Source organism: Nothoprocta perdicaria, unplaced genomic scaffold (genome assembly GCF_003342845.1).
Source record: "Nothoprocta perdicaria isolate Ctin4 unplaced genomic scaffold, notPer1 scaffold_4, whole genome shotgun sequence".
In the NCBI taxonomy this organism is placed as follows: Eukaryota; Metazoa; Chordata; class Aves; order Tinamiformes; family Tinamidae; genus Nothoprocta; species Nothoprocta perdicaria.
This window is the reverse complement of record NW_020455643.1, coordinates 1,746,007-1,766,029: the sequence shown is the minus strand read 5'-3', so window position 1 is coordinate 1,766,029 and position 20,023 is coordinate 1,746,007. Positions and strand designations below refer to the sequence as shown.

At 37.2% G+C, this 20,023-nt stretch overlaps 1 protein-coding gene across 3 annotated transcripts in view; it reads left to right on the top strand.

Moving 5' to 3' along the window:
* The window catches only part of IFT80 (intraflagellar transport 80), a 52,161-nt gene extending 35,748 nt beyond the window's left edge, over positions 1–16,413 (top strand). For 2 of the 3 annotated variants that reach the window (XM_026045259.1, XM_026045258.1), the window contains exons 11-21: positions 952–1,070; positions 2,299–2,373; positions 3,670–3,833; positions 7,113–7,177; positions 7,507–7,642; positions 8,019–8,166; positions 8,862–9,033; positions 11,905–11,994; positions 12,079–12,251; positions 13,448–13,571; positions 16,217–16,336. In XM_026045259.1, coding sequence (XP_025901044.1) covers positions 952–1,070; positions 2,299–2,373; positions 3,670–3,833; positions 7,113–7,177; positions 7,507–7,642; positions 8,019–8,166; positions 8,862–9,033; positions 11,905–11,994; positions 12,079–12,251; positions 13,448–13,571; positions 16,217–16,336 — 1,386 coding nt within the window. Of the gene's footprint in view, positions 1–951; positions 1,071–2,298; positions 2,374–3,669; positions 3,834–7,112; positions 7,178–7,506; positions 7,643–8,018; positions 8,167–8,861; positions 9,034–11,904; positions 11,995–12,078; positions 12,252–13,447; positions 13,572–16,216 lie in introns of all 3 variants that reach the window. The other variant, XM_026045257.1, reaches the window with a different exon arrangement.
* Positions 16,414–20,023: the final 3,610 nt, after the last annotated feature.

The following is a 20,023-nucleotide window of genomic DNA, read 5'->3' as shown; positions in this document are numbered from 1 at the left end:
TAAAGAAACCAAAGAGAAAGTACCACCCTCAGGATTGGTGGCATCTTAAAAAAACTAAKAATAATAATAATTGTCCTAAGGGATCTCATTAAATTTCAACTGCCTTGCATCTGTGGGCTCAGAAATCTCTTGATTACAAACAAACTATGATTTTACTGAAAAATATTTTGAGCTGAAAAATATTTTTACAGAAATGGCAAATGCACAGAATGCTTGCGAAGGCCAGCTCCTCTAAATTTCACTTACTCCAGTGTGTGGTAGCATTTAAATATATATTAGAGTTATTTAACATCTAGACAACTTATCTGCATCCCAATCTTGATGCAAGATTGAGCAAACCTGCTCAGTTGTTTTGATGGGATCACTGGAAGATTCCATTTCAAATATTTAAATAATCTACAATTGAACACTGAGTCTTCTTATGGGCACTTCCAGAAGTCCTTGATCACAGATCACTTGTGTATAATATTGTACTTATACCCGATTTATTCATTTTACTTGTAAGGAAGTTAATCCAGCTTTTGAATATTTTTTCTTCTCTCAACCTTGAACRTCACTGCTGTTGTGGTGGCTTTAGCCCATTTCTTTAAAACAATTGACTCTTGCAGTGTCTTAGGTAAGATGATGCTTCTGACTTCTAATTAGAACACCCATTCAGGAAGATAAGCTGTTTTTACAAGTTGACTCTAAACAGAAAGCAAATAAACAGCTAAACATACTTGATGCAGACTTATTTATTTCAAAATTTACTGTTTATTCAGAGTTTACTGGACCTATGGAATCAGGTTTGCACCATTGCTGTGGAAGTACCTCTTCCTAACTGGATATGTTTATCTGCTAATTACATAGGAGAATCAGCATGTGTTTATAATAAGAGTTTGATATTTCACTGATTTGTTTACCTCTCAGTTATTGTTATTTTATTCAACTAAAAAAATCTCTTTTGATTAGGTGCGCAATGTTATTAACGACGCAGTAGACTTGCTGGAATTCCGTGACAGGGTCATTAAGGCCTCTTTGAACTATGGACATTTGGTTGTTTCAACTTCTCTTCAATGTTACGTGTTTTCGTAAGTAAAACAAATTCATGATTTTTTCCTTAATTTTTCATTCAGGTAACTGTCATACAAYAGCAGGATAAAGTTCATTTGAAGTACAGTGATGTTTGTATGCTATTTATTTTTGAAACCAATTAAAATGTTCTATGGAATGTCGCTGTTGTGGAGGACTAAGAATGATACCTGGTTGAAATAATTACAGAGAGAAGAATAGAGAGAGAGCTTTATTAAGCCATAAGTGTTCTTTTATATACTTTATGTAACATCATGTCTTTGACTTATKGGCTGCAACAGTCAGCAAAATACAGTAACAAGGTTGTGACTGGACAAACTTCAGCTTGGTCAGTTTTGCAAGTTTTCTCACCCTGCTCTGTAGCTGAAACTTCCCTAGACTTGTTCACAGCTTTCTGCTATCTAAGTAACTTCTCTTTCTCATGGGTACACTCTAAGGCCTTCAAGGTTAACACCCTCTGCTGAGGGAGCCAAGGACCTCACAGATCCACTCTAATCCCTGATAATGGAACTTAGCCTGGTCGATAGCAAAATATTTTTGAGTAAAATTCTCCTGTCAATATTTTTTCCAACTTCTTCAGCTTCTTGCTGGTTACATTGCTGCTTTGTCCTGCTACAGAGAGTCCACGAGCTTTCTTACCATCTTTGGTACCATCTGGGCACCATCTGCCCAGATGCCAGTATATTAGTTCCCTTGAGGAGACTTCCGACATACTCTTTTTTTTTGGAATAGGATTGATTCAATCCTACATTATATTTTTAAGAACAAAAAATGCTGTCTTGTGTGAATTGCTAATTGCTGAAGTTACTTAGCAGTTCAGGGAGATGATTAACATTGAACCATAACCCAAGCTGTAATAGGATATGCAGGAAAAGGCTCTATGCTGCCTCCATTTCTTCATAAAAAAAGATGAACTGCAATTCATGGGTATTTAAAGATGTGTTTGTTTCATATAAAAGTGGTTTTGCTGCTTACTCAGATATCTGGATCAGTTACTGCTAGTGTGAAGGGATGAAAAAATAAAGAAGGGCAGAAGTGTTCTGGGTCATACTGCATGATTGCTTATTTTACTTGGCTGCCTAAAGGCTATTTTTCCTTAGAAAACCTCCTTTTAGAATGTTAAATGGTTAAAATATGTATGCTTTACTTAGCAAATTCAACTTAGTAATAGCAGTGATACATGAAGACTATCAGTTTTAATAACAGATGGGCTTATTTCCCTTGCAGTACAAAGAACTGGAATACACCAACTATCTTTGACCTGAAGGAAGGAACAGTTAGTTTAATTCTACAGGCGGAAAGGTAGTTTGTTGACTGTAATGCTCATTATAAGATTCTTTCCTAAAATGCACAGAATTACAATATTTGCAAGCAAGGTTTAACTGGTATAATGAAGAGGCAAGTTGCCATATAGTTTCTGTGATAACCTTATGATTAAGGTAATGAGTATTCTCCTATATTACATGTACATGTTTAGACTCCTATTTGTGGTAGAGAATAGATCTTCTGACATTACTCTAACATCTGTTTTGTGATGTTTTGTATTGCTTTGTTAAATGAAATATATTTTACAGAAGTAATTCGGTCTTCAATTTTTATTTAAAACATTGCCAGTAATACCAAATAAAAATAGATTCAGTTACTTATTTATGTTAATATATGCAAATGATATTTTTCTCCACGTAAAACATTTTTAGCTTTATGTCCTTAAAAATCACTTATATAGATCTTTATATGAGCTGCTACTCCTTTATTGAGGAGTAGTCTTTCAAAGGAGTATAAGTAGGAGCAGGAGTCAAAAATCTCGAGTCTCRGTACTCTTAGGCAATTATCCATGCACAACAGGGATGTCCTTGTTATTCAGGGATAATTGAAATTATCTCTGTTTGCAGCATAGTGCAGCCCAGTGCTCACAGCAGTTTTCATCAGTGACACTAATATGTTACGCAGTAGTTGAGGGTTGGACAATTGTCTTTTTATTTATATTCCTGGTTTGCACCCATGAGCTATAGATATTATATTTGCCATAAAAGTTTGAAATGTATTCCTGCAAAGAAGATGTTTTTATTCAAGACTTGCATCTAAATAGATGGAGATCAATTAATTAAAAGAAATGTCTTCTATTTACTTTACAGTATAATACAATTATTCTGAAGAGATTCAGCTAGTAGTACTGTCTCAAAGGTAGCTGTGTGAGCTGATCCTCGTTGGATCTCATGTGTGCACACAGAATAAATGAATGGTCAGAGCTGTCTTGTGGAGCAGTATGTGTAGAATGCCGTGTGCAAGCAATATGCTTTATCACCAGGAGTTATAAGACTTAAATCTTGTAATAGTTATAAAAGAGAAGTAATATGAAAATCATACACACTTCAGAAAATATTTTTTTTACTATGGAAAAAGATAACATTCATATCAAAATTGAAATAATCCATACAGAGTTTTCAGAATATCAACTTTGTAATAGAAGTGATGTAATTTAACTAGGAAACAATTGCAGGATGTGCCAGATACTGGATAGCTATCTTCAGGTTCTTGAAACTGTAATCGTTCTTTTCTGTACTGTTAAATGATTTGCATTGTTGTTGGTTTTTGTAGGCATTTCCTTCTTACAGATGGTGGAGGGCTTTATTTATATTCCTATGAAGGAAGATTAATTTCCTCTCCAAAATTTCCAGGAATGAGAACAGACGTTTTAAATGCCCAGACAGTATCTCTGAGTAACGATACTCTAGCAATAAAAGACAAAGCTGATGGAAAAGGTATGTTCCCAGTTCTAATACTTTTGTGTTTGCTAATCATCAGGTTTTCAGCATCTTTGCATTTGAATTTGATTTTCATGATTGGTGTGATTCTGGTGAAAAAAAACCATTAAGTAGAAATAATGATTTATTTTTCGATGATACAGAGATTATATTTATTCTAAAAATGGCCTAAAATTATGGGTTTTGCTTAACTGGATTAAAAACTTAAAAGAATAATGTATGTCTAATCTGCCAATCACATATGTAATGCACTGGAGAACCACTGAGCGTCTGCAAAAAGTACTTCAACTGTAGGTTTTCAGTTTTTCACCTCGGTCTCCAAAGTAGCAGCTCAACAACTTCTTTTTCTCTGCTTGACAGTAGCTCTTAGAAGCCTCTGGTGCATCAGCTGTAAATAAAAGTAGTTCTCAGATGTTCTTTCAATTAAGGTTTGGGGAATTTTGCATCTTTATACTGTGTGAGTTTCATATGCAGCTGTTGTGACCATAGTCCTGAGGCTGTGWTGTTCTTTCTCACTGTAGTGGTCCTGAAGACTCTCTACAGTTTCTTTTTTGTCACCAGAATGCTATAATTCTAAAACAAAGCATGACCAAATTTGCTTCAGGTAAATTTTTGCATTAATGAGGGGTGCAGGGATATTTTCAGGTATCTTTTCTCCATCTTTTGTTCTGTCTCCTGAAGAACACGTGCAGTTTGTCTGTGCAACAGTTTCACTCTGTCACATGCCTGCTGCAGCACTGCGAATTGTGGCCCTCTGCCTAGTGGCATCAGAACTGTGTCATCTATAGGCCACGTGCATATTACAGTACAGAGCTGCGGTGTTATCTCTAGCTATATCCCCCTGTGATACGGCCACTAAGAGGATGACCAGTGGACACACATGTGCGTGGGAGCTGTTGTTACCTTGGAATGAAGCAGTGGAAACTTCCTGCCAGTAGTTCCAACTGACAGTAATTCAACCCATACTAACAAGCTGTTACTCTAGACTAAATTATAGGCAGTAAGTTAACTCTTTACTCATGCCGGCGTGGTGCCTTTCTCAGAACATAACCTGCAACTTAAATTGCTTGGAGACTGCGGGGGGACTTCGATATAACTTTTTACAGTTATCCCTCCCCAAGCTGAAAAGAAAAGAAGGGTTTTTTTTGGTCTCCCTTAGCACTATGCACAACATATATTAACTTTTTTTTTGTACATCCTTATTTTTTGTGTGAGAGCAGATGATTTATTTCTACTTAAATAAATACTTCTAAGAATAGTCATCCAATCATAAAGTGCTTTTAATTTTTAGATACATGGAGTTACAGAAAAATTATCCTACAGACCCGAGACGTTAAAAATACCTAGAATAGCTGTGTAATAATAAAAAGGGATTTTGATTGGTAAAAATATGTACATTATTCAGAAGAGTTTTTCTTTTACCCGTTGAGTGTATGTATGGTTTTTTAGATATTACTTAGTATGTGTAAAACAGAGACTTTATTGGTATCTCTGTGCTTAGTGCTTCCACATTCTGTAATGAACCTGGGAGAGGGAGGAGAATCTAGTTTCAAAAGTAATGGCAAGACGTGGGAGCAGTCTCTTCTTAATAAAGTTGTCTTTAAAAATGGATATTAGCTCTTTTCCTTCTCTGGACGTTATAAAGTGAGAGAAAAGAACACTTGGCTTATATTTTTAGCTTATACATATTTATTTTAGCTTCTAAAAGATTGTAAAGAGATATTGAAATTTTCCAGATTTTAAAAAAAGATCTTTTCCTGAAATATCATAATAAGCCTTGTAGATTAAGAAATTAATGAAGAATTCATGAATTTTACCTGTCAATTAGCTATGATAATTTTCTTTAAAACCCTCTTATTCTCTGTAACTGCTATAGCAGCAGCAAAATCAGGTAGCAAGATCAAAATACATTTCTTGTAGCAGCCCCACTTGGCAGCGAGAGGAATGCCACTTCTCGGGGACAGCTCTGTGTGTTTTGTGTACTTCAGCAGCTGCCAAAGCAGCGCTTGTGCAAAGCTCTCCTCCTTTCTTCTTTTTCTTTTTTATTTCCCCCTCGGCTGCAAACTCCGCCAGTGCTTTCTGAACACCTGCTCTTAGGTTTGGGGGTTTTGTCTTCTGCCATTGACCTCAAACCAACATCCTGTGTCCTTTGAGGAAAGGGCTGGGCGGGAGGCTGGCGCAGGTGAGCGCCGCCGTCCCTCTGAGCGAGGGTGCGCGTTCGCCGCAGCAGGGAGGCCGCAGGGAGCCCCTTGAAGTGGTTCTGTCCCTTACCTGCTTATCCTCAACTAACACTGAATCAGGCGCCTTAAATTACAGTGGATGGTCCTAATAAAGCTACTGTTTTCACTAAGTCGGAGAGATCCAGCTAGTCAGACGTGTGCGATCACGGATGATACATGTAGTACAGTGGACGGTTGTGTACAAGCACGAGTGTGCATCTGTGTGCAGACCTGCAAGCATGGAGAGAAAAAGGCTTTCTTTTTAGGGAAGGTTCAGATGCTGTCTTCATTGAAAACCCTGGAAATGAAGATGAGGTAGGGTATTTTTATTTTTTTTTTAATGCAGACCACTGCATGAAGAATTTCAGTTTTCACCCAATTGTCATTAATCTACAGAGATTCTGGAGACAGAAAATCTCCTGGCAGAAGTGCAGAGGAGTGTACAGGAGTTGGATGGGGAAGGTTATGACATATTGAAAAGGCCCTATTTCTGACATTCCTGAAATCATTTGGAAAATGTTGCTGAGGAGTCTTTTACTCAATAGCTCAAAGGCCTTTTTTTTAGTTATCTGATGCTAATGCCTCTGGAAGAATGGGTCAGTCAGTGATATCACTTCCTCAGCTTCTATACTCATCAAAATTGTGCGCTAAGATTGAGTAAATAAATCAGCCTGCAGGATACAAACCCATCAACCTGCATAAGATTGAACTAGGTGTAGTTTCTGTACATAGGTCTTCAGGCTGTATTAGGAAGTAATGGAAAGTCCATAATATCCTGTTTCAGTGGTTATAAGTCCTACAAAAGCATTGATGTTCACAAATTTTCACAGAATACTCATAATTTGAAATGAGAATATTCCCATTCTCATCAGGCTATGATGGTTCTGTTTAAAGATTTAAGGTTTGTGTTTGACCGGACTGTAAAAGTCACTAATAAATCAAGCATGTGGTAATAAAAGTCCACATTTTATACTCTGCAGATGAGTGGGACCACTTGGAAAATCTATGAAGTACTGCTAATTTAACTAATAAAAACATACAATTCTTTTTCCTTCAGTTATCTACATATTTGAAGCTTTGTCTGGAAAGCCTTTGGGTGATGGAAAGCCTCTAACTCATACAGTAAGATGTTATAATGCCTCCTTTTGCTTATATTTTGTAAATAATAATTTAAGTAATAATTTTACAGAAAACTAGTAAGGACTTATAATCTTATACAAAGCAGTTTGACAAATATATTTGATTCTTATAAAATAACAACAATTAGATTCAGTATGCAGTATAGATGTACAAAGGGATGCACTGTATATTGATTTTGGCTAAGGGCATGAATGCCTATAGGTGAATGGCTGTGTTACATGGTAAAATTGATCCTTTTGCTTAAATATGACATGCTTTCTCTGATACAAATCTCCAGCATAAAAACGGGATATTTTCTTTTTCAATTTTAGACAGAAATTGTGGAGATAGCTTTGGACCAGAAGGGACTCACAAGTGAAAGAAAAATAGTTTTTATTGATAAGAATAGAGATCTTCACATTACTTCAGTTAAAAGGTTTGGAAAAGAACAGAAGATTGTCAAAATAGGTAAGAAAATTTCAAAATAATGTTAAACTGTGGGCTAGCAGGAGAATGTATTTTTTTTTTTTTTTTATCCAGAGACTAAATTTAGCTCTTTAAGTAATGGTGAAATTGCACTTGACCAACACTCTTTAATAGTCCTGCAGCTTTCTTAAGATAGCTTGGGAACATTTTTTGTATGTATTATTTTATTTCTGATAATTTTCTATCAGTTGCTTAGTAAAGCAGTTGTTAACATTTAAGCACTTACTATTGTGTTCCAGAGTAAGCAACCAAGAAAATATTGGACAACATTCTTTATTTATAGTGAAGTTTAAAGAAGTGTATGTTTATTTTGAACGTTTTGTGGAAATGCATAATATTCTGTTCTCTTTAAATTAAGGAACAATGGTTCATACTTTGGCTTGGAATGACACTTCTAACATACTTTGTGGGATTCAGGATACCCGATTTACAGTCTGGTACTACCCCAACACGGTCTACGTAGATAAAGATCTTCTGCCAAAAACTCTGTATGAAAAAGATGCAAGGTAATAATACATGCTTTTGATCAAATATTGCAAATATTCTTTTAAATTTCTTCACATCAGCGAATTAGGAAGTTTTTTATAAGATATAAACTTCATTAAATTTGGAGTTTAAATGGTAACAGCACAGTTTAATAATACAATGCTGTTTTGATGCAGATGCACAATTGTAATCAAGTCTTTTGAAATATTGTTGTAGCTGTTTTAGAAAATAAAATAATTGATCTGATTAAAACATCTGTTTTAAATCAAGTATCAAAAAAAGTATTAAAATAATTGGTCACAGTTAACTACTTCAGCCTGTGGGATCATTCCCAATAGGAAGTAATGAAGTCTTTTTCTCTATTCTTAAAATACCAATTGATATGAAATTCTTAAAAAAAAAAAAAAAAAAAAGTACACCTGAAGTCATAATTTTATTCTAGAAATCATAGGAGCCCAAATGTTTTTAACTGCAAATAGTACTTGAAAATCCTGTATTTGCACAATTACCCAATTTGCGTTTGCCTTATATTCACTGTGAGTATCGTTTTATTTTTAGACTGCCTTATAAGATTCTGTTGAGTATAACCGTTAAATAACTAGGTGCATAGTTTTTTTTTTTCTTTTTTTGGTTTGAAATGAATATATAATGATTCCATTCCTACTTCTCAGTAAGAAAGGAATCAATGTTAATTTATCTGTTTTTCTCTAAACAGCGAATTTAGCAAAAATCCACAGATTGTGCACTTTGTGGGAAATCAAATAACAATTAGAAGAGCAGATGGCTCGCTTATTCATCTAAATATTTCACCTTATCCTGCGATTCTTCACGAGTATGTTAGTAGCTCTAAATGGGAAGATGCTGTGCGATTGTGTCGCTTTGTCAAGGTAAATCTAATTGCCTTATGAGTTAATAAGTTCAGATATAGTTTCACTGAAATGTTTTATTTATGTTTTAAAGTATTGCTTCAGTAATGATAATTAAATATTAGGCCTTATTTCCATTCTTCAAACTGTTTGTTTACTTTTCCTTTGTTGCTGATGAATTTTGGTCTGATCATGAAAATTCATACCGTTCTTATCTACACCAAAGACCAAATAGATTAAACAATACTATGAAATTAATACACGTAAGTTTTAAGGACTAGACATTAATATAACTAATAAGTATATTAAAAATGTTCTGAATCTCCACATACAGTTGTGTAGTATTTTTTCATATTTTATTTCACTTCCTTTTTTTTTTTTTCCTTCGCTTTCTTTTGTATGTATTTAGACAACAGCAACAGATGAGGTGAGTCTGGCAGTCTTTAAAAAGCAAAGCAAACAAACCCTGCCTCCATTTCTCCCATTAACACTTAGAAAAGAGTTTAGCTTTTTTGTATGATTACTATGACCTTAAATATATATTTAAGTTTTTTTTTTTTTTACTTGCATTAACAAATCGATACATATCCGGATAGTTTAGGTTGCATAATGGTAGTTATTCCGAGTATTGCACGTTTGATAGTAGCTTTTATTCCAGGTTTTGGCAATGGGAACTGGCGTTTCAAATGCCATAGTATGTGGACTTTGTGAGTGATCTAAATGCAACAGCTTTAAATATAGAACACCTATACTTGATGGTTATTTTCATATTATCATTTCTCTTAGTTGCTCTGGAGGTTTTCTAGTAAGAGGCTTTTTTTGCCGACCTTTTCATATTTCATCTCCAATTTTAATGTAGCCTTGTCCAAAAAGTCTAACCATACTGAAAGGAAAAAAGTTTGAATTTTTCAGTGTTTTCTAATGAAATTGCAGTAAAACTATCATATTATTCTCGCAGTCTTCATGAGCTTTTCCTCACTGGTCCACATCTGTCAACAAGTGTATAAGGCTTTTCTCTCAAGAAAAACTATAGCAGAATCTTTATTTTTTGCTGTGAAGAGTATTCACATCATCTTTTTTTTAAGCCTCTCGGATACTTAGGTCTCAGTCTTTAAAGGTTTCTCCTTTCCATTGATCACAAGAAAAGTTATTGTCTTAGGTAAAAGGTAACTGAAAACCACCCAGACTAGATGATGTGAATATCCTTTGTATTTCAAAATTTGTGCTTGGGACAAGGGATGAGCTGCAGTACACCTAAACGAAAAGCCATCGCAGCTGTACTGGGCTTTGAGTGCTTTGTTCCTCTTTCATGATTGTAGAACTCTCCGTGGTGACACAGGGCTCTTTTGCTGGTTTTGGCAAGCAGACATGTCACATTATTTCCAACCAATAATAAGAAAAATGGGCTGTATTTCTGAGCAAAGAGAGATCAGAGGGGCCTATTGGTTTAAAAAAAAAAAAAAAAAAAAAAAAAAAATCCTAGAAACATGGGGCTTTGTGTAATTTCAGACTGAGCTTCCAGGATTTTGTCACCTAAGTCTCTCGACATGGAAGTGGATAGAGAATATGAGAAAGATTTTATGAGGATTTGATTCTCTGGACAATGTTAATCTCACAAATACTTGCTGCCAGCAAATGCGTTGAGCTTGACCTGGCTGGAGGAACAAAGGGAAAGGGTGGGGAAGCGCAACCCAACACAGGGATGCGCAGCCCCACGTTGGCTTCTGGCTTTCCCTGCCTTCCCTGGGTCACATCAGTGGGATATGGAAGATGTATAGAACACACTCAGTGCAGCTGAGAGGAGTGTGTTGGAATTTAAATCAATAGCGCCCTTGTGCTGCCTCTGAAATCCTGTTCATGTTGCAAAAATAGGCTATTTTCATGCTTGCAATTCAAGACTTTGTTAACTATGTTCAAAACAATTTTATTTCCAGAAAGTGGATGAACTGACAGGCACATTCAAAATGATACTTGTTCTGTCTGAACTAGTAGTTTTAGACATTGTAGCTTAAAAGTATTAACTAATGTAATTTAATAATGCATCTTTTGTCCTAATGTAGTCAGACTTGGAAAAGGATGTTATTGAGACTTTAGGATTTTCCTGATGTTTTTCTGATTTTGTCAGATTTTATTCAGAGTGCATAAAAGAGCAGGAGTGGTGAAATCAGAGAACTTAAAATTATTGTTGCCACGAAGCTTTTCTAAAAGTTTTAACTCTAAGCATTAAATGTGCTGAAATTATCACAAAACAGACAACTTCCGAAGCTTACTTCTTACCAGGTTCATAGTCAGCTCTACTGTCAAGGCTTCTCTTTTCCCTTCTTCCATTCGTAGTACCTTTATGATAAAGCTACAGTTGTTATTATCATGGAAACTATTACACCCTGCCTATAACAGCGTAGTTTAATGAGATACTGGATTTGGTAGTGAAGCCTTTGTAAGATATCCCTCCCAGAGCTGCAGTTTGTCAGCATCAGTGGTTTCAGTACAGTTATTTACAGGCCAGGTTAAGGGGAACCAGATTGCAGTGGTTTATTTTGGGCCCTGAGCTGTGCTTGGTTTCCGTGAAGTAGTGTGTTACGGGTACCAGTGATGAGGTTGTAGAAGGGATGCTCTGACAAGGGCTCATTACTGGCTGAACTGCTGAAAACTAAAGCCCCCTTTAGTCTCATGCTCTTGATCATGGCATCAACATTTTTATAAAGAGAGGTTTCTGAGGATTAATTTAATAGTAGTTCTCTATTAAAACACTTAGACCACAGTACAGGGCATGGCATAACTGAGAAATGTTGTAGAATATTTTCAGGGTTTCTATAGTTTGTATCAGAAGTCAATTTAAATATAATATTAAATTCATGATGTTTTAGGAGTTACCTTTTGTTTTGATTTCAGGATCAAACTATGTGGGCCTGCTTAGCTGCTATGGCAGTGGCCAGTAAGGACATGGCTACAGCAGAAATTGCCTATGCATCCATTGGGGAGGTAAGAAAATGCAGGTAACTATTTCATAGTTAAATCGCTGCAAAACTAATTTAGTTAATTAGCAATCACTCATCTTGTTAACAGATTGACAAGGTTCAGTTTATCAATTTCATCAAAGATCTTCCATCGAAAGAATCGAGGATGGCTCATATACTGCTGTTCAGTGGAAACACCCAGGAGGCTGAAACCCTGCTTCTGCAGACAGGCCTTATTTACCAGGCTATTCAAGTCAACATCAATCTTTACAACTGGGATAGGTAATATTTCTCTAAACACAACATGTTTATGAGCTGTCTTTGGGAGGTAGCATTTAAAGTATTTGGATCATTTGTTTCGCTCCAGATAATTAGCAGACTAATTTCCTATCTGTAATTGCCCAGAGCTGTAGAAAGATGAAGTAAATCATCTCATGACAATACACTCAAGTAGAATGATTATTTTTTCCTGTCGTGTTCAGTAGATGTTAGTAATCTGTAATAAAAATCTGAAACATGCTTAGAAATATTTTTAAGTGACGTTTTACTCTTACATGATTGCCAGCATTGGAAAGGGCTTAGTAATAGTCAAATTGCCTGTGACCCTCAGTGACTTAAAGCTGTTTTGAAATATCCTGTTGCTAAAAATAGATGTGTAGCTATTTAGACTCCTAGCAATGTGTAGGTGGATAAAATATTAATGAGAAAACAGGATAGGAAAAAATTCTCTTTTAACCCGGGTTTTCTTGCAAAATCTTATGAGGCTATTTACTACAAACTGCATGGACCAATGCCCACTGTGGGCAGAAAGGGCTTTTTTTTTTGGTTTGCTTGTTTGGTTGGTTGTTTTTTTCTTAAGCACTTATCTGTGTTTTTGATTGTGTTCCTTAATATGTGTCCTCAAAAGGCTGTGTGTGTAAAACAGAAGTATTCCTTAGGTCGTTGAGAAGAAAACAGATGTAAGAACAATCAGTTACTATAATACAATATCAAATCTCTCACACCTTTAAAATTTTATTAAATGCTGCATAACATATGCCCTGAATGCACAAAATGACACTGTTCAGAAGAGATTTTGATAACTCCTGACCGCAGTAAGTTTATTGTAAGCGATTCCTATTGCCTCTTTTTGAGAACACTGAAGTCTCTGCATTCTCTTATGTTTCCTTGCAATAAAAACCTCCTCCTGTCAAACTCCAATCACGAGGCAAAGTTGTGAACAGAAATAAATTGTTGTGTGTTTTCCAAATGTGCATCATAAAGCAAACAGACACTATATGACATGTTGACTACCTTTAACCTCCTGTGATTGATAATAATGTAAAACTGTTTGGCACTATAGATCAGAAATATTTGCCTGCAGCCCAGACACTGTTCAGTGTATCTTTTTCGCAAAGCCATGGTGATTGTAGTTGTGCCAGAGCCTTTATATGGCCTGGGCATTGTATTTATATTATTATATTGCGTTTGTATTCCAGGGCACTAGAACTAGCGGTAAAGCACAAGACACATGTTGACACAGTTCTGGCCTATCGACAGAAGTTCCTAGAGGACTTCAATAAAAAAGAAACCAACAAAAGGTTTTTACAGTATGCGGAAGGCGTAAGTATTTCTTGAATTTTTTAATTTTTGTGGCAAAAATTAAAAACACGGTCAGACATTCGAGCACTTCTTGGTTCAAAAATAGACACAATTTTATGGTTTTACATCTGACTGCTAAGTGCACGTTCATAGCTTAATGCCTGACTGTGTGGCTGCTGCTATTTATGCATGTGTTTGATTTGAAGGCACAGATATGGAATGTATATATTTAGTACCTGACAAGGATTATGCAAACAAAGGCACTTTTTTTTTTTCATAAGCAGGGAGATAAGCCTTAATATGGCTGAATATATTCTTCTTAAATATCGTCAACATTTTTGCATGCTCTTCTCTTTGAAGATACCCAGACATACATTATGAGTAATCTTGAACTGTTTTGCCAGCACTGATAAATAGCTTAATACACAGCTTCATTGAACCTCTGGAAACTTTCTCCATCATCATTAGGTCATTTCAATTTATTAGCGTGTCGCAGATGTTAAAGACTGGGATCATGTGGTTCACAAGCTGAAAGTATCTTTGATTCCCCTGAAATATCTTCTGTGCATTTTCTTTTATGAGATGCACCAGATGTGCAGCTGAGACAGCAATTTCATTGAGCAGCCCTCGGCTCCATACTGGTCTTCCCTCCACTCTTTCTGAGTAAGACTATACAAAAAGAATACTTTTATTAAAACTTAGCTTCTAGTGTAAGACATTAGTTTTTAGCACTTCTAAGGATGTTGTATTTCCTAAACAGAAGAGTAAAATTCTGCAAGGTGTCTAGGCATCTGATGAACAGCTCTGCAGTACTTTATCTAGAGGATGGAGCAAAGATAACAGATCCCAAGTTCTCGGATTATACACCAATTTCAGCAGCTAAGTCTTCTCAATAGTTTAGATCCATTAGTGAACAAAGATCATGTTAATCCCTTGATGCTTCTGAAAGAGACTTTTCTGAATAATATTGTCTTTAAGTCATACTAAAACTGTGATTTCTGGAAGGAATTACAAGCGATAACGCCTTGTCAATGACAAGGTACGAGAAGGACTTTAAGTGTTTCATCTTGCCCTCAGTCTTGAACCTCGGGTTTCAGGATGCAGAAAGTGCCTGGATTTGACCAGTGCTTAAGTGTGTGTTCTGCACCTGTGTTCTGGAGGTCTTGGTTGATGGATCTGAAATTAAAAGGTAGCCCATCCAGTTAAGTGGATTTGAAAGTCTTGACTACAGTGTTAACAAAATACTTAGTGCAGTAGACCGCTAGGACAGGCTCACTTAGCAAATCTAGAAGCAAACAATAAGGGTAGCAAAGAGGAAAGACCAAGTTTTGTGCTGCTCTTCCTTCTCAAAGAACAGCACAGAGATTTGTCTTCTTTTTCCCTCTCAACACCTACCCTTTCTTCAAGCTTAAGCAGGCATTTCTCACCGCTTTTCTGTGCTGCAGCTGAGACTGCTGCTCTGCAATCAGCTAGAGAATCTAAACAATGTGCTTGGCTCTTATATCTCACATCTTTATATATAAGATATTATGAACTTCTATGTATACTGAGGATCCATATCTTGGCAGTTACTAGGTGTCACTGGCAAGGATCATTGGCTTCACTGGCAAGTCGCCCTCTCGGCTAGATGGCAGAATGAGCCTCTAGGCGTGTTTAGCATCTGTGTGACATCTGTTAAAGCAAACACATGGAGCTCCTGGAGCTCCATAAAGATTTCAGTCATCAGATCTAAAGCACCTGGGTCCAGCAAACACATGCTGAACTGAAGGATTAACCTTTTCACATGAAAATGTGCATACTACAGTTACATCTTTTCTCATGGAAGGTCCTCCTGTTTATCTTGTGAGTTAACAGAGTAACAGTTACTCTGGAAATGCCCGGTGCAAGGGCTTGAGATTTTTTCCCTGCTCGTCTTTGACACTCTTCATTCTCCTGCAGTGAAATTGAACTTCACAGTTCATCCAGTTTTTGAATGCTATTTATAGACACCAAATAGATGATGATCCACTCTTTCTTGTCAAGCATTTGTGGGGGAAAAAAAGGCAACTGTTGTACCTGATTTTACCATAGATACTCCACTAGATCTATAGTCTAAAATTTCACTGGAATAAAACGCAGTCACAAGATGATATTTTTCTGCCCCTGGAGAAATGCCAGGATATGAAACATACATTGATGTAGAGGTCAAATATCAAGCAGAAATTYGATTTCTGTAGTATCAGATAACTAATGGTTATGTCGTCATTTTGCCTGATAGACTTTAGGTGCAGTCAAAAGAAGTTATGCCACATCCTACTGATAAAGGGCTGTGTTTTGAATAATAGGACACAGGATTTGTTGCATGTAAAGTAGATGAGAAGCAGTAGACTTAGATAAATTATTTTCATGTTTAAATGTGTTATTACCAGGTGCAATGAGATATATTCATATTTATTTAAAAAAAAAAAAAAAAAGAGTTTGTTTTAAACATGGAAAGATGCACTTGTTAGAACTTGCTAGTGCCTTGATACATTCCATAATTGCAAGCTGTAACTTATAGGTGAAGAACTATRTAATAATACAGTCACTTTGTAACTTCAGATGCTCCTTTTAGTGAACAGGTGTACRTGTAACCTCTCTATATAATGTTTGTTGACTTCTGCATATTCMCTTTTTTGTTCTTACAGCTGGAAGTTGATTGGAATAAAATCAAAGCCAAGATAGAAATGGAAATCGCCAAAGAAAGAGAACGAGCAGCAACAGCAGCCAGTCCAGCAGTAAGAGCTGGTGTAACTGTACAGCAGTAACTGTCATTCTGATCGAATTAACCAAATGTTTTCTGATTATTTTTTATAATCACATATTGATAAATCTAAGTTTTTTTTATATATATACACACACACACACACACACACACACACACACATATATATAGAAATCCATATATATATATATATGGAAAACAGGAGGAAGAAATGGTGTAATTCCTGCTAGTTGTTGGTTGACAGGCAGAATTATTTATTTACTCTGTGCAGTTTTGAGCTGGAGTTAGATTCTGATTCCCTCACTCCAATGAATAGTTACTCTGTGGTCCATTATATATTTTGGAGGAAAAAAAAAAAAAGGGAAATTTACTTTTGTCTTTCTGTTACTTGCTTTTAAATGTTCATTGCCATTAAAATTATTTAATATGGTTGACTCCAGCTAAGTACTGTATTCCCTGTCTAAGCATCTAGGTAAGTAGTTTAGTTATTTCTACAACATCAGTTACTTTTGAAAAGCAAGTGACTTGGTAAATTGCCTTGAAATGAATTTAGAAAACTATAGATAAAAAAAGATCTTGCACTTGTAAAGTGCAAAAGAATGCTAGCACACTTATTTCATGAAAACATGTATCTTAAGAAAACTTGATTTACCATAAAAAAATTAAGTCATCATTTAAAATACTAAGGAATATGCTTTGAATTTTGTTTGTAGTAACAAACAGCATTGCTGGCTGATGTTACAGGATCTAACACATGTAATTGACAGTGAAATTTGTAGCTTTCAAAAGTTGAAGTACCATAATCACTTTTAAAAAGGAAAAGTTTTCCACATGTTGGGGTTTTTTTCTGCCCAAAGCACTTTTTAATAGTTTGTTTTAAAACAGTTTCTAAACATGCATTATTTCATCAATACATACTTTTATCTGTTTTATATATTAAAGTGAGTACATATATTGGACATTCTTTGCAGGAGAATTCTGCAGTATTGCAGAATGGGGAGGGTATGGGGGGGCTGTTTAATTATTAACATTGTAAAATATACATGTTTTAAAGATTACCACTCAATTGTCAATACAATTATCTGTATATATATTTAATTTCTTGTTTAATGTTTTGTAAATCAGTATATGACTCTCTTTGCATAGTTAATCAGTTTTTTAATAAAAATTCAAATAAAGTGATTCATTTTTTTTAGTGTTATTTAATAGACAGTGCATGAGATGATGCTTCTGACTGCTAAATGAAACAACAGGTTTGATATAGTAGCCTGGGCTCATTTGAAGCTCCCCGGGATTCTGGTATGCTGCAYATGCTGCAAAGTCAGCACCTTATCCTCCAGCGACTTGCAGGAGGCACTTATTAGTTCCAGAATAGAGTGCAAAATATCACTAATGGCAGATATTTAATGTTAAGTTTATGAAGCCTGGCACAGATCTGTAATGCAATATTAGCATTTTTTGAAGGCCAAGCTAGAAGTTACACAGATTTCAGGATTTCAGTTCTCGTTTCGGAGAAAGGCTAGTCTTCCCACCCTACGAAACCTTTGCCAAAAAAAAAAAAAAAAAAAGAAAGAAAACACATTTATTTTTTTCTTCATAGCTGTAAAAATCATTAAAAAAGCTCTTCACAAAGCACAAAGTCACTGTCTGTCCAGGATGGGTGCACGGTGGGGATGCCCTGTGCAAGAGCTCCAAGTTGCTGGAGTTGGAAATGCAAAGCTGGAACGTCGCACTCAGTGGTTTTCAAGCACATCTGCAACTGCAAAAAGGCTTGAGAAACAAGAAGGTGACTCTGCATATGTTAAAACCAAACCCCAAGAAAGTCATTACCCACAGCGCAGAAATCTGCATGGCCAGCAAATATTTCCTTTCAGACTATTAAGAAAAGAGAAAGTGAGAGAAACTGAAACCCTCACCCATGACTGCGGATCCTCCCCAGCCTAGCTCAACCTTACGGCTCAACAGCTTGGAGCTACATTGCATTTTACTCAAATAAATAAAATGAGGAAGAACTGCAGCAAAACATTATGGACATGGACTGTGGAGCCAGACTGGATGCATTGCCCGCAGTGGTTGCCATCCCCTATTTTCTTCCATCTGCTAAAATTAAAACATAGAAAAACTTGATTGTGGTAGTTTCCCCCACTTATAATAATTCATTGCAATGCAGATTTGAGTCCTTTGCCTCCCTGGACAGACTCTCACCCAGTAAGTTTATGTTGTGACTTTCAGTGTTAAAATGAGAGTCATCCCCTCGGTCATCRCTGACGTTTGTGTGATAAGGCTGCTCAGGTAAGAGGGCTGTGGCTCTTTCATTTTCCCTGAGTCAAATGATATTACTTTGTATTAATTTGATTTGAGGATTGTAGCCTCGATTCCATGTGGTGCTTGGACACCCAACGAACCCGGCGCCCTGCGGTGACGGATGCGCTAGCATCTAAATAGTATGTATTAAATGTATTAAAATGCAGCAACAGCTACTAGCCGATAAAGACCAATTTGTCACAGCTGGACAGATCCTTGCAGTGGTCTGGAATAATCAAGAAACTATTTTTGTTCCTTTTTGTTTTTACAGGGGGCAACATTTTCCCAAACCGCCGCCGTTAGTCACGCCGTGTCTCGAGGGGCTCCGAGGACGCGGCCCTGCCTTCCCGCGATGATTTCACCCCGCTGCTATTTACAGCTCGGACCCGCAGCCTCTGCCTAGTGCCGGTGCGTAAACTGAGCGRCGGGTCCCTTCCTGCCGCCCCCTCGCCCGGGAACACGCGGCCTCCGCGCGCCCTGCTGCCCCACGGGGGTGTTCGGGGTCCCCCTGGGCCCTTTTCCTGCCGTTTTAACCTTCCACATGTGCTGTTTTAGGTGCCGCCCCAGCCAAGCGCGGCGTCAGCGCTCGGGGGGGGCAGGAAACGAGGGCCGAGGCGGTTCGACCCTGCTATTTTTATTCCATTATTTATCGGCCGTGACGAAGGGCGGCCGCCTCGGGGACCCCGTCGGGTGGCCCACGGGTGTGAAAGGGCGACCACGGGCTCCGGGGGAGGAGGCGCCGGGCTCAGCAGCGGGAAAACATGGGAAAGGCTCCGGAGGGATCGCGGCCCTCGGAGCAGGAGGGTGTCACAGCCGCCCTGGGCGGCACCGCAGCGGGCACCTAGCGCCTGTGTATGTTACCTGGGACAGCTACCGTGTGTGTACATAGCACCCGGCACAGCTACCCTATATGTGTCTCTATATGAACGCAGSTATCCCCACCTCCGTCTATATGCTATATATAGTATATATGTAAATATCTATACTATTAAATATACTACACTCTATATAGAATATATAGTATAGTATCGTGTATATAGTATAGTATTGTATATATAGTATAGTGTATATATAGTGTATATATACTATATTATTATATGTTTATATGTATTCTAGTATATGTGCTGTAGTGTGTATATATATATACACTATAGTATATTAGTATATATACACCATAGCATATTAGTATATATACACCATAGCATATAGAGGCCCTCTAGTTATGCATGTATATACACACACGGTATAGACAGCCGAGACACACGTCTGCGTGCACTCCAGCTGTGTATACGCAGTGCTCCTATAGGGCCTCCGCGCACTGTTCGCCAGGCGCGCTATACATCGCTATAGYGTGTGCGCACCGCGCCGCCGTCCGCGGGGCGCTGCGCGGGAACGGCCGGGCCCGTCACGGCGCGGGGCGGGGCCG